This window comes from Acartia tonsa, chromosome 15, assembly GCF_053477335.1.
Source record: "Acartia tonsa isolate MP-2025a chromosome 15, ASM5347733v1, whole genome shotgun sequence".
Lineage (NCBI taxonomy): Eukaryota > Metazoa > Arthropoda > Copepoda > Calanoida > Acartiidae > Acartia > Acartia tonsa.
The window spans coordinates 8,525,528-8,538,879 of record NC_137274.1 but is presented as its reverse complement, the minus strand read 5'-3'; the positions used below and the strand labels follow the sequence as shown (position 1 = coordinate 8,538,879).

Genomic DNA, 13,352 nt, shown 5'->3' with positions numbered 1-13,352 from the left:
CCAGCGATGAACAGATGCGCTACGTGTTGAGCCAGGATCGCGGGTTTATCATCTTATAAAGTATACATAAAAGTAATGACAACCGACCAGTGTCAATTGATTACAATGGATGGCTTGCATGACCCGGTAATACAATTGTATAAAGTAGTAAGCTTTTATGTTGTCTGTAGCGCAGGATCTTGAAACGCTGAACATACATGTTTTTCCTTTACAATGAAGGTTTTTAACTATTTTTAAGTATTTGTTAACTAGTGAACTAAAAAAATTCTCTATATAAGAAAAGCCTAACATATGTTAAGGGGTTCTTTTAGATTTTTTTTATCTAAATCTTTACTATTACTATTACTATTTTGGAGGATGGTATCTCAAAAGAGAAATCGCCCCTTGACTTCTTGTTTCTTTTTAAAACTACAACTTCTCCCTTCCCCACTTTAAGGCGTAGCTGCTAGTATAATGTATACTAGCGGCTACGCCCCTAGAGGCCTCTAGTGTCACTTTGAATGCCTTTTTTTATTTCAAATATCTAATTAGAGAAATAAGGGTTTATGTTTCGTTAAAGTCTCCTATTTGCGAGGGGTTATTTTTTTCTAGGGGCGATTTCTCTTGGGAGGGTGGTGGTACCCTCCCCCAAAATAGTTATAAACCTTCCTGGGACCTATGAGAAGCTACCCTGTTAAGGAGAACCCGATCGGTTCAGCGGTTAGCGAGATCCTTTGGTACAAACAGACAAACAAACACACAAACATCCTGTTACTTTAGTATAAGGATATACAAACCTAGAGGCACTAAAATTTGAATTTCTATAAAAAATTTAGTGATGGGTATTTTTTCTTAGGAGGGTTGATTTTTCCCTTTCCAAATCTATTGTAAATCTTCTCTGGACCTATGAGAAGTTTTACTTTAAATGAGAAACATATCAGTTCAGCAGTTAGCAAGATCCTTTGCTAAACACAAGATATTTAGACATCCTGTTACTTTAGTAAAATCTCTATATAAGATTTAGCATAATGTTGTTTAAATGAGAAAGTATAACAGCATTATTTTTCAACATAGCAACCTCTTCAGTCTAATGGCAGTTTGGAGACAAACTCTAGTTGGCTTTGTAAAGGAGAACCATATTGGTTGAGTGGTTAACAAGATGATTTAGTACACGCACACACACATACCTACTGTTACTAAAGAATAGAACTAATTTTCTTCACAGTTCCTATTTTCAAATATATTTTGGTAAACAGAGCACCCTCTTCAGTCTAATTCCAGTTCGGAGGCAGACAAAAGCTGGCTTACTAAAGGAGAACCATATCAAGAAAACTGAAGCTAGCATTATACGGGAAAAACTTATTGGTTGAGTGTTAACCGACAGACAGACATACATCCTATTACTAAAGGATAGAACTATAAATGAAAATGTTGAAATATTCAGAACTTGGTCCCACAGAGAGGAGACTGATTATTGGTATCTGATTGATAGGCACAAATATGCAAAAGGGAAATTCATCTTTTTAATAGTTATTTATTGCGTGGTATTATGGAAAGCTTTTTGCGGATATTAAAACAAAAGGTTATTGTTAGTCCGGGGGCAGAGAAAACTGGTTATCATTTTTATGATTATTTCATTATTTTTCTGTAACTTTTGCTATTCATGATTTATCAGTATGGCTGAAATATGGTTCTTATTTAGTGGATATTAATCAGTTTTGAAGCCATACTGCAAAACTTGTAATACATTATTCTAATATGACATTCATATCATTCGGGATACTTCGTCCAAAAGTTTTTTTTAATTTGCCTATTTTCTTGAACTTCTTGAGTAACCAACTAAAAAAATTATTTTATCCAACTGTCTGATTCTGTTTGCTTTACTTTAGTGTATGTTATCATCCTTGTTGAAAGCAAAGCATTTCTATAATTAGGTACGTCATTAACAATAAGACTCTATAGTCATTACCAGAATTGAAGCAGTTTTTAAACAAATTTACTTACAATTTTGTTTAGATTTTATACATTCATATTTTGCATATTCAGTTTAAACACTCTACAAGTGTTAATGTTGGAAATTCCTACCATTTCAGAGCTTTGCTTTTATGGATGTTATCATCCTTGTTTTAATATTATTTATTAATATTTAAAAGATGATTTAAAAGGGACCCTTGGATTTTATAAAGCACAAGCCAGGAATAAATATTTATGGAAGTACAGAAAATTTTACTGAGATACATTTTATTGAGAGACTTTTCTGAAAAAAAAATGTATAGATAGAAAGACATATCTATATAAGTACTTTAGGGAAGGGAGGATGGAGACATTTATTAATCGTCCCCAAAGTTTGATAATAATATTTTCTTATTAGTTGATTGAAAAACATTGGAAACTTTTAATGATTGATGATTGGTTTGTTTATTAAGTTGAGCATCCAAATGTTTTAACCACTAATTGCAATCTACAGAAGGAGTAGTTTTGTGTATGTGGATGTACATCAATTTATCAGCCATTGTTCTATCCCTTTAGATCTCTGACTAAGAATTGATGTACATCCCCAATGAAATTATCCCTTTATGTAGATTACAATTATTGGTTGAAACAGAATTCAATAAAGTTGCTAAGCCAACAAATAAGAAAACGTTATCATAAGACATTTGTTTGGATACATTTTGATTAATTGTAATAAAGACCCTCACCCCCTTTAGTTGAATGCCCCTAGAGGCTACTAAATATTTTGCTGCATAGTTGTGTGGAATATGGTGCTCAGCTGACTTCAATTAATTCTAAACAAGAACTTGATTGGTTAAGGTAATCATAATTGTAATGTAATTGTCCTATGGTCTTTAAACTTCTGATGATTTTTATACAATAGTAATGTATATTGGCCTGCCATTAATCAATTAGTCTGTGTATTGGCCTATCATATAATTTGTATAATTGTTAGGGGTTTGATAAACTCCTTCACAAATTACAAGTATGTTTGTGTTCAAATTGGTCTTATCAGGTTAGTAATCTATTTGAAGAATTCATGAGGTATCAGGCTTAAGTCTTGACACTACTTCTTCATACTAAACATGTTAAAAATGGTACCAAACAATGGTGGACATCTCCTCTACCCTTAAACACAGAGCCCTGATGAGCACAAATGGTAGACTATTTTGAATAAATATCAAGTTGGTAAGTGTAAGGCCTGCGAAGGGATGTGTATTGCAAATCAATTTACTTATTCAGGGATGCTTTTTTGACTTTTCAGTGGATGGATGGACAACAAGGGGGTGTATCCAACCCATCTGACACCTTTGTTGTCTGAGTACACCCCCTTAAAGCTACAACACCCTTGATTCTGGATCAAGAGGGGTGTATTTTCTGGTCTTCTTTGCACATCTCCCAGACAAATTCCCCCTGGCAAAAACATGTAAAATAGGAAAAACATTGGAATAACAATGTGATTTTTGGGGAATATTATGTGATTATGAGAAAAAATATTTCTTTGTTTTAAAATTGAATTGTATATTCAGGATGCAGGGAAACTATCAGAATTGGACTGGCACAGGAAACATTTCTCAATATTATTTTCTTGGCTGTTATTGAAGAGAATTAGCTTAGAGTTAATGTTAGGGATTCTTCAGAAAAACAGAAAAAGAGGAAAACAGAGAAAACAAAATGCAAACTTAAAAATCAATAGGACAATTCTAACATGTCTAAATTAAAGAAAGAGCTAACTGTTATTGATGGATTGGTTCTTATTATAGAAAAGCTTTGCTTTAAAAAACTCCAAATTAAAAAATTTACAGCAAAAATCTGTACACATACAACTAATAACATGACCATATTGATCTTCCACTGTTGAAAAATACTATTGGCTGATTTAGAGTGTGTCTGTTTTGGGCAAATGCATTCTCCCTTACTCTATCTATTAATGTAGCGCACCAGACATAGTAGCAGTAGAACTATTTTTAATGTCTTTAGTTATGATGCGGTGTCAAGATTTGAATCTATTACCTCCCTGACAACAAGCAGATGCGCTACATGTTTAGTCGCGGCTAATTTGAGTCATGTTGCCAACTAGTTGATGAGGCTGAAGATCAGATGGCAACAGCATGGAGATGGTTGGATGGTACTCCCATCACAGATTGGAAACTATTCTGGCATCAAAGAAATAAGTGAGTCTATTTTTTGTGCATGCAGAAAGGGGGGGGGGTTACATTGGATTGTATTTGAATAGTACCTAAGGTTTTTGTGCATGCAGAAAGGGGGGGGGGTGACATTGGATTGTATTTTAATAGTACCCAAGGTTTTTGTAAATATGTTCTCTTAGAAACTTGAGAAATTTAATTGTTCTTGTGTAGGCTTCAGAACTGTTAGTGACCAAAGTCTCCAACCAATAAATTTAAATGTTCTTGTGTAGGCTTCAGAATTGTTAGTGTCCAAAGTCCTCAACCAATAAATTAATCATGTTCTCTAATTTAAATGTTCTTGTGTAGGCTTCAGAATTGTTAGTGACCAAAGTCTCCAACCAATAAAATAATCATGTTCTATAATTTAAATGTTCTTGTGTAGGCTTCAGAACTGTTAGTGACCAAAGTCTCCAACCAATAAATTAATCATGTTCTATAATTGTGTAGGCTTCAGAACTGTTAGTGACCAAAGTCCTCAACAAATAAATTAATCATGTTCTATAATTTGTTGGATTTAAAACTTTGAGAATTCAAATATTCTTGGACAGGATTCACAACTTTTGGTATCCAATCTCCCCACCAATAAATTAAACTGATAAAGTGGAAATTTTGTTTATTACAATTGTTGGTATAAATAAATTTACTGTCAATTGTGTTATTCATTACGATTCCTCAACATTTCCTTGCACTACATAGTAATGAAGTTTTAGAACTTCTCAAAAATAAAAAGGGTTATGCAATCAAGGGGTTGTTTTAAAGGTGGACTAAAAGACAAATTTTTTTTAAAAGTAGAAGCTCTATAAAAATATCCTATTCAGTAAAACCTTAGCAAAACCAGAAAACAAGGCTCGCTGGGAGCCAAATGATGGATATGACACTGGCGAACAAGTTGATTTTGAATCTGAAGGTAATAATAAAATCTAAATTACCCAGCCTAGTTATAATATTTATATACATGATTATTTTGAATCTGAAGGTAATAATAAAATCTAAATTACACAGTCTAGTTATAATATTTATATACATGATGATTTTGAATCTGAAGGTAATAATAAAATCTAAATTACACAGTCTAGTTATAAAATTTATATACATGATGATTTTGAATCTGAAGGTAATGATAAAATCTAAATTACCCAGCCTAGTTATAATATTTATATACATGATTATTTTGAATCTGAAGGTAATAATAAAATCTAAATTACCCAGTCTAGTTATAATATTTATATACATGATGATTTTGAATATGAAGGTAATATAAAATAAAATTTGATTAAATTTGGTACCCAAACTGGGTCTATTATTTGTTGGTCTAAAATCTTACTTTTATTAATGTTTGATTGGTTGGTACAAACTATTTTCTAAGTTTTCCACCATAATATTAATCTACACAAGTAATGTTAAATTTTATCATTCATTGTCTTATCCTTCAATATCCCTAATATTAATAAATTAACCTGTCCTCCTAATCTAGTTTGCATGCGTTTGGACCATTTGGATAAACCTGCAGATCCCATATTTGGAGAGCTATATGATATGAACACAAACTGGACAACTGGAACCTCAGGAATGCTTTATATTTCTCATGCTCTTCATTATTTTCCCACACTTCAAAAATTCAAACAAATCCCTACACGTATAAATATCTTCCTACAAGTTGAGATAGTTTTCTGGGCGTGCAAACATATTCCACATTTATAAATATTTTTACACATGTTCAAATATTTTCCAGCATTTTAACATTTTCCACATGTTTAATTTTTCCCAAATATTCAAGCATATCCTCACAGGTATAAAAATTTCCCTACTTGTTAAGATGAATTTTCACATGTGAAAACATATTACCACATATATAAATATTTACCAATATTGCTTCAAAACCAATCAATATCCGCTTAATTAGAACCAGTTCTCAGCCATACTGAAAAAATTATGTAAAGTAGTTTACTATGTATTTAAAAATTATAATCATAAGATTGAAACCTGTTTTTGGGCTGCAAAAACTGATTTTATTTTTATAACTGTACATTTTTATAACCGCGGTTATGCGATAAATAACTATTACACGCCTCTAGAGACTAGTAAAGCATAATTTGAATCACAGGAGGATTACCATTCATCTGTAAGAAGGAGTGTAAACTTGGCTATAATCATGGAGATAGGAAGAATGATTAGAAATCTACATCCAACACAGCTCCATAGAATATGAGTTGGAAATCAATGAAATAACCTGAATTGAATAAATTCTGATTCATAAGATTGGGTTTTTACAAAATAACTTTGAATTAAAAACTATAAACACACATGTTTTTTAGTAGGGAAGCTAATCTTTAATTTACTAATTCCTACCTAACTGTTATAGGAATCATAATGGAAAGTTTTAAATCAAGAGGACAATTTTAACATGCCTAAACTAACAAAAAGAGCTAACCGTTAAGGAAAGACAGACTGACCCTAATTATAGAAAAGCTTTTCATTTAAAAAACACCCAACCTAGTTTAAATCCCATTTAAATTACTATATTATACAGATGTGGTTTTCCTATCAAACTTTTTGATTTGCTATTTTTAATTCAACTCATTAAGTGCAACTCCTTACCAAGCACAGTTAGGACTTCTCAGACAAAGATCATGCAATCAAAAGGGTTGGTTGTTGGTTGGATGTTACTTATCCTCATATCCAATCTTAATATTACATTACCTATGCATGTATTGTGTATATCTAAAGTTTTCCCACCAAAACAATTTTGTCTAAATGATAAACATGTATATGGTTATTCTGTAGGTGATGAAGAAACACTAAGCTAATAATATTACAGTATAACAATGATTAACTTTGATGAAGATTTGCTTTGTATGAAGTACATATGATATTCAAGCTTTATTTTTTATGTGTTACCATATACTAGCAGCCGTGCACCTAGCATGTGAGGCAAAGTGATATGAATGGCGCAGAATAATAGCCTCAAACCATCTCACCTATGTTAAGCTTCTAAAATCCTAAAGTTCAGACAATCGGACAGGTAAACATCCTATATCTTTAAATAAATAGAGTCAAAATTTGAAGCCGAAAATAATTTATTTTATAAAAAAAAACGAAAAAAAGATTACAAAAAAATATTTTCTCCATATCATTACCAAAGTCATCATCATTCAATTCATCATGCTAAAAAGTAAAAAAGATTGAAATTTTAAACGTGCGACATAAGTCTTTTTAGTGTGGAACATTTTTACTATATTAATCAGGATTTAAATTTTAATGCAAACAAGGATGACAACATCAATAAAAGTAAAGCTCTGAAACGGTAGGACAAACAAACATTAACACTTGTAGAGTGTCAGAACTGAATAATAAGAATATGAATTTTAAAAAGTCACAACAAAATTGAAAGTAAATTTGTCAAAAAACTGTTTAAATACAAGATACTGTTTGAGGACATACATACATTTTTAGGACTTTAATACATAGATGCTTTGCTTATAACAGTGTACTTTGACGACCTAGGAGTCAGTATTCCAAAATTCAGACGAATGGACTAATTTTATCTCATAAATCAACATGTATAAAATGGACGTACAGACATTCTGGTAATGATTATAGAGTTGATATGCTTTCGAAATTGTACCTAACTACTTAATTTTGAAATCGATAGGACAATTTTAACATGCCTAAATTAACGAAAAAAGCTATTAGTTCCAGACGGATAGACGATCCAACCACAGTAATAGAAACGCTTTGCTTTTAAAAATATATCTTAAACTTTTAAAAACATTTACATACAAGTTCTTCATCAATTGGTGGGGGGGGGGGAGCACCTTATCATATTTAGACATCTCCTAGTTGAGCTAGAGGGCTAAAAAGTTAGTGCAGCTTCTTTTGGTAAAATAGAAGTTTTTATTATAATATGGAGAACCTGATATTTTTTATATAAAAATTCCTACTATTGTAAAATTTACTCATTATTTGCTTCCTTACCCCCTTTTATTTATTACACTTTGTCTTTAAAATATTTTTACCCAGGGACCTTTTATTATGAGTATCTATATAATTACCTTGTATCTTACACATAGCATAGCATTTATGAGAGCAGTTAGTGTCAAACCATCGCCAACTGTACCCAGAATAGGCCTAAAATTTGAAAAGCTAGCATTCAATCATGTCTTTATTGTATTTGAAACGATAATGTATTAAATAATTATACTGTAATATGAAAATGTATTACACTATAATATAATGCATATATATGTATGATTTTTATTCTGTAATTTATTGCATTTTGTAATGATGGATATAAGAGAATGCATTTCCAAATCATTCTGTCAATTTAGAAATCACTAAAGCCAATGATTTTTGTTTTGTTTTGTAAATGATACATTAACCTACAGAAATGAAAAAAAATAAAATTTTCACCAATGCTCTCATCTAACCGAATTTTTCTTGAAAAGTAGAACAAAGATGAAAATTCATTATAAAAATATTGATCCTAGACAGAGAAATCCTGAAAATAACAATCAAACCAAAATTCTTTTAAAAAATTACCTTAATTTTACTATTATATTAGGATTTTCTGGCATGGATCAATATTTTTAAAATTAATTCTTATTCTACTCTTCAGGTACTAAGATTATAAAAAATCAACTTACTGCAATACAGTTCCATTCAGGGTTGGTACGTGGAGCCCAGCTTTTCCAGTCATTAAAACTAACTAAATTATAAAGTAAGAAATTCAATTATTACCAAAATATTAATAAATAAATCAACCTAAAACATCAACAATGCTTTCACACAAAATACCCTGCTTTATACTTTTATCTAGAAATATACTAAAAACAGAAATGGGGTAGGTAAAAAATCTTTATAGATGGGATTTTTGCAATAATCAAGGAGGGGGTGTCAGTGCCCAACCACCATTTTGATTGAAAGTACCCATATCACTTTTACTTATAAAAGACTGTTTAACACTAAAATATTTTGAGAAAAGCCAAAAAAAAGAGGGTATTTTTTTGTGTAATTTCATAAAGTTTGATGTAAGCTTTCAGTCATATCCACTTATTAGGTTTTTTAACTGTTTTTGAGTTTGCGTTTAATTATACTATGCATTTGATCAAAATTAAGAACAGTTTGACCTAATGAATGCATTTGACTAGATTTTGCATCCAACTTTACGGAACTACAAAAAAATAACCCTATTTATTAACTTCTATTTATCTATTTGTCACTACTAACTACCAAACAGTTAATACCTGGAGATCCATCTGTCCAAAACCAAAAGTTTTCCTGTTGTTTATCTGTACCACCAAGCCATACGTAAATATCAACTTCTCTTAGTATATTTTCTAAATAATAATATAACATGTAGATAAACATGATACTAGTTCTATTTGCAGTTTCAATTTTATTGGTTGGTATTTATGGATAATCGTATTGTTAATTTAGGCAAGATATATTTTTTCTATCAATTTCAAACTTGTCATGGTTATTCCTTTAAGAGTTAGGTATGTCTAAGAACTTTTTGAATAAAATAATTATCTAGTTTTGCTAATTTTTGAAATTTTGTAACTTTTCATACAGTTTTGTTTAAATATATAGAAATATATTCTTTTTAAATTCTGCCACTCTAGAAGCGCTTATGGTTGTTTGTCCTACCATGATATTAGAGCTTCATTCTTTTATGAATTATCATCTTTTTTGATACAATTTCATTATTTTGTTTCATAATGGCAACTGTGTCCTAAAATCTTGTAACTTTGTATAATAAGATAATTTGTAAGTTACCTTTCATTATTAGTTGGAAAAATACTTAATTAATGTTTGTTTGTCCTACCATGATTTTTAGCTTCACTTTTATGGATGTTATCATTTATTTTTACCATGTCATTCAATTATTTCATACTAGCGGCTCCGCCCATTGTATCTAGTGGCTCTGTATTCAAAGAGGTAAAATTGAGGTAGAAATATAGCCTAAAACCACATTAAGATTAAATTCTGATAAGGCCACTTTCAGTCCCCTAACCATGTGGGGCTTTCCTTTAACCAGATAATGGGATGACAAATTTCACCTTTCCTCAACCATAATTCTTTCAGGCATATAGTCTTTTCTTTATATTCTAAAGAGTTGTAACAAACCTTTTACAAATTGCCACTCCTGACTTGACCGTATTGAAGCAAGTTCTGCACCCTGGGCCTCACATTCAGACTTTGCTTCATACCAAGTTCTCCTTGTTTTTAACACTTTGTAACAATGTCCTGAAAATATTATAGAATTTATTAATAATAAAAATTAAATAAACTGAAAAGGGAAATATTCTAAGATTAAACACAACAAATTTATGAATTATAAACAAAAAACCAAGAACTAGGGTGTAATAATTAAAATAATTTTATAGATGAGTTTATGTTTTATCATGATCAATACAATTCATTCAAAATTAAAACATTTTAATGTTTTATGTTGTAATTATTGTACTTTTTAATGCTATGGGGAATATGGGATTTATTTTTTAGTTTTCAAAATTGATTTTCTTAGTTCCTGTGAATGAAAGAAGGCTAAAATTCTTGTCAACATTCCCAATAATATGGAGCATATTTAATTAAGTATAAAGCATCAATTCTCTTCTTTATGCTCCATAGTTTGGTGTGAAAAATCTATGGTAGTGTGACTGCTACAAAGCAACTTTTTAGCTTCTTTTCTTTTTAAACCTTTCAGACTTAAACCTTCATTTTTTAAGGTTTCATGATTTTAAGATTTTGCATATTTATTTGCATATCTCTCTTTCTTTTCTTTGTTATGATAACAGATAATCTGCTTTGTTTGTTTGTCTATTTCATAATAGATTTTGTGCTTCGCTACTAATGGATGTTGTCAACCTTGTTTTCTTTTAAAAAGCTAAAATTTAATCTTTAATTGTTAATTATTAATTCTATTTCTGTTTGATCTGATTATATATGTGGTTCTATCCAGGTACAGTAAACAGTTACTCAAAGATGACTAATTGAAACAAATAAAGAATAAGTTTACCTGTATTTATATGTATAGTGTACCCTTTTGCATCACATACAGCTGAAATAAATAACTTGAATAATTATAATTCTTTTTAACCCTAGAAAAATTTTAAAAACATTCACAATTGCACACAACACTGATTGCAGTTGGATTAATAATTTATGAAATTATCTATTTTCTATTATAAATACCTTTATAACTGTTGAAGATTTTTATCATATCCAAATATTTTGTTTGTCTGTTAGCTTTTCCTTGTGAATCTATAACAAAAATCTCAAAATATGAATTTTGACTGATACAGCTGGGGAACAGTTGCCAAGTACAGCAGCTCTCCCTCAGTTGGGGAATGACAAAAAATGGAAGTTGCCAGCCAGCATATCCAAAGGTATGCTGTGCTGGCGGTTGATTTAAATGAAACTGTAATGAACCATGTATACATTAGAAAAGCTTAGCTTTCAAATTTGAAGTATCTATGAAAAATATTTGTTCACAGTGGCCATTTAAAGTAGCTGGAGGATCAGGACTTGCAGGATCCTACCTGGAACCTAGAATTGACCTAAACACCTACAACTTGACCCACAAAAAGCTTACAACATATATTTCTTGATGAATTATAAAAAAAGATGCATATGTTCTTGTTCTTTATCCATTTCAATTAACATTGATTTTTAGAGCTAAAGTTTTGAAAAAGTGGCTGTGGAACAAGTAACTTTTAAATCAAAAAAAATTTTTAGGGTGAAATTATTCCTTTCTTTCAGAATTTCAATAGTTTTTATAAATTAATACAAGAATATTATTGATTTAATTTTAATTTTTTTATTCTTCATGTCAACCACTGGCAGCTGCTTCAGCTCTAGCTGCCTTGAATACTTCATGCATTTGAAATTTTTCGATAAAACTACCTAAAACTAAACATGCCTAATACTTAAAATTCTTTAAATGAAGGAAAGAAATAGTTTAGCTATATATAATAGAGGTATTAGGGAAAGGCTTGTTTTTCCCACCCTCCCAATATATTAATGTAGGGCTGAGCGGCTGATCTTACAAGTATTTATCAATAATACTTAGTAAAAGAAGTGAATCATAGACTGCTTGCCTTTCTTCATGTTTATCAACACACCAATATAAAAAAAATTATTACTTGTTTTATCAGTTGTTGAGGCAGTAGTTGAAGATTCAGCTGTTGAAGTGTCAATTGTATTTGTTAATGTACAATCTTTAAAAAAGCAAGAAATAAAATTTTAAAATGAACAATGAATAAATTTTAAAAAAAGTATTAAAATTATGTTTCTTGTATTCTTCTGGCTCTTACCCAAGCTTACTTTAAGTTACTCATGCTGCTTATTTATTTGATAGACAGGGACCACTATTTACAGGGTTAAGAAAGGGAATTTATGATTGATATCTTTTCTACGGGTTTTTTTTATTATAAATTCACCTTTTTCATTATTTTTAGCAATGGCTATTTTTACAGCATAATGTACATACTCTGCCTGAATATTTAAACAGGTTAGAATTGAATAAAGATGAAAAAAAATTATTGGACTATAGAAAGTAAACAAAGTAGCAGGTTTTGTTGTATTTTAGGTAAGATAAATGTTGATGATTGCCCTGCAACAATTATTTAACAAATATTTATTTTGTTTTAGTTTCAGAATATTTCTCCTATTGATGTAATTGAATTGTATTTAATATCAGTTTAACAAACTTAATTAAATACTCTACTATTTTCCAAAATGATATTACATTTTGTTGCTAATCTAGACATTAAAGTCCATGTTTTAAACAAAAGATGACTTACCACAACTTTATGATCAATACTACAATTGTATGCTGCAGATATCTTATAAATATCAGTGGGAGACAGTTTTGCCTAAATAAATAAACCATTTATTGGCTTTTACTAACATTAATTTTATAAAATGTGAAATGTTTAGAAATTTAACTTACTGGATAATTTTTCAGGATATTTGACTCATTCAGTGCAAGGCTATATGTAGTTTTAATCTTCATACATGTTGAATTTCCAATGCAACCCTTTTTCAGAGGGTAGTGCATTATACTTTTAAAGTCATATGGAGCCTTAATTTATTGGACTATATGAATTTTACAATTATTTTCAGGGATAGAGGGAACATATTAATCCTAAATTAATATAAGAGTGAGGGTAGACGGGTGGGGGGGGGGGG

At 30.3% G+C, this 13,352-nt stretch overlaps 3 protein-coding genes across 4 annotated transcripts in view; 2 read left to right on the top strand and 1 right to left on the bottom strand.

The window, feature by feature from the left end:
* The window catches only part of LOC145306743 (uncharacterized), a 53,514-nt gene extending 46,612 nt beyond the window's left edge, over positions 1-6,902 (top strand). Inside the window, exons 6-14 of one of the 2 annotated variants that reach the window (XM_080149034.1) lie at positions 1,424-1,491; positions 2,148-2,175; positions 2,728-2,790; positions 2,927-2,986; positions 3,501-3,535; positions 4,052-4,145; positions 4,979-5,067; positions 5,635-5,729; positions 6,267-6,901. In XM_080149034.1, coding sequence (XP_080005160.1) covers positions 1,424-1,491; positions 2,148-2,175; positions 2,728-2,790; positions 2,927-2,986; positions 3,501-3,535; positions 4,052-4,145; positions 4,979-5,067; positions 5,635-5,729; positions 6,267-6,335 — 601 coding nt within the window. In that variant the 3' untranslated portion in view covers positions 6,336-6,901. Of the gene's footprint in view, positions 1-1,423; positions 1,492-2,147; positions 2,176-2,727; positions 2,791-2,926; positions 2,987-3,500; positions 3,536-4,051; positions 4,146-4,978; positions 5,068-5,634; positions 5,730-6,266 lie in introns of both variants that reach the window. The other variant, XM_080149035.1, reaches the window with a different exon arrangement.
* The window catches only part of LOC145306744 (OCIA domain-containing protein 1-like), a 369,294-nt gene that overhangs the window by 46,611 nt on the left and 309,331 nt on the right, over positions 1-13,352 (top strand). The gene's annotated exons all lie outside the window — the stretch shown is intronic.
* Positions 9,778-13,241, bottom strand: LOC145307456 (uncharacterized). Its single transcript, XM_080149900.1, has 7 exons — positions 13,114-13,241; positions 12,965-13,036; positions 12,602-12,656; positions 12,305-12,379; positions 11,355-11,423; positions 11,179-11,220; positions 9,778-10,406 (listed from the first exon to the last, which is right to left on the bottom strand). Exons 1-7 carry the CDS (start codon positions 13,219-13,221, stop codon positions 10,261-10,263), a joined length of 567 nt encoding a protein of 188 aa, XP_080006026.1. The 5' UTR covers positions 13,222-13,241; the 3' UTR covers positions 9,778-10,260.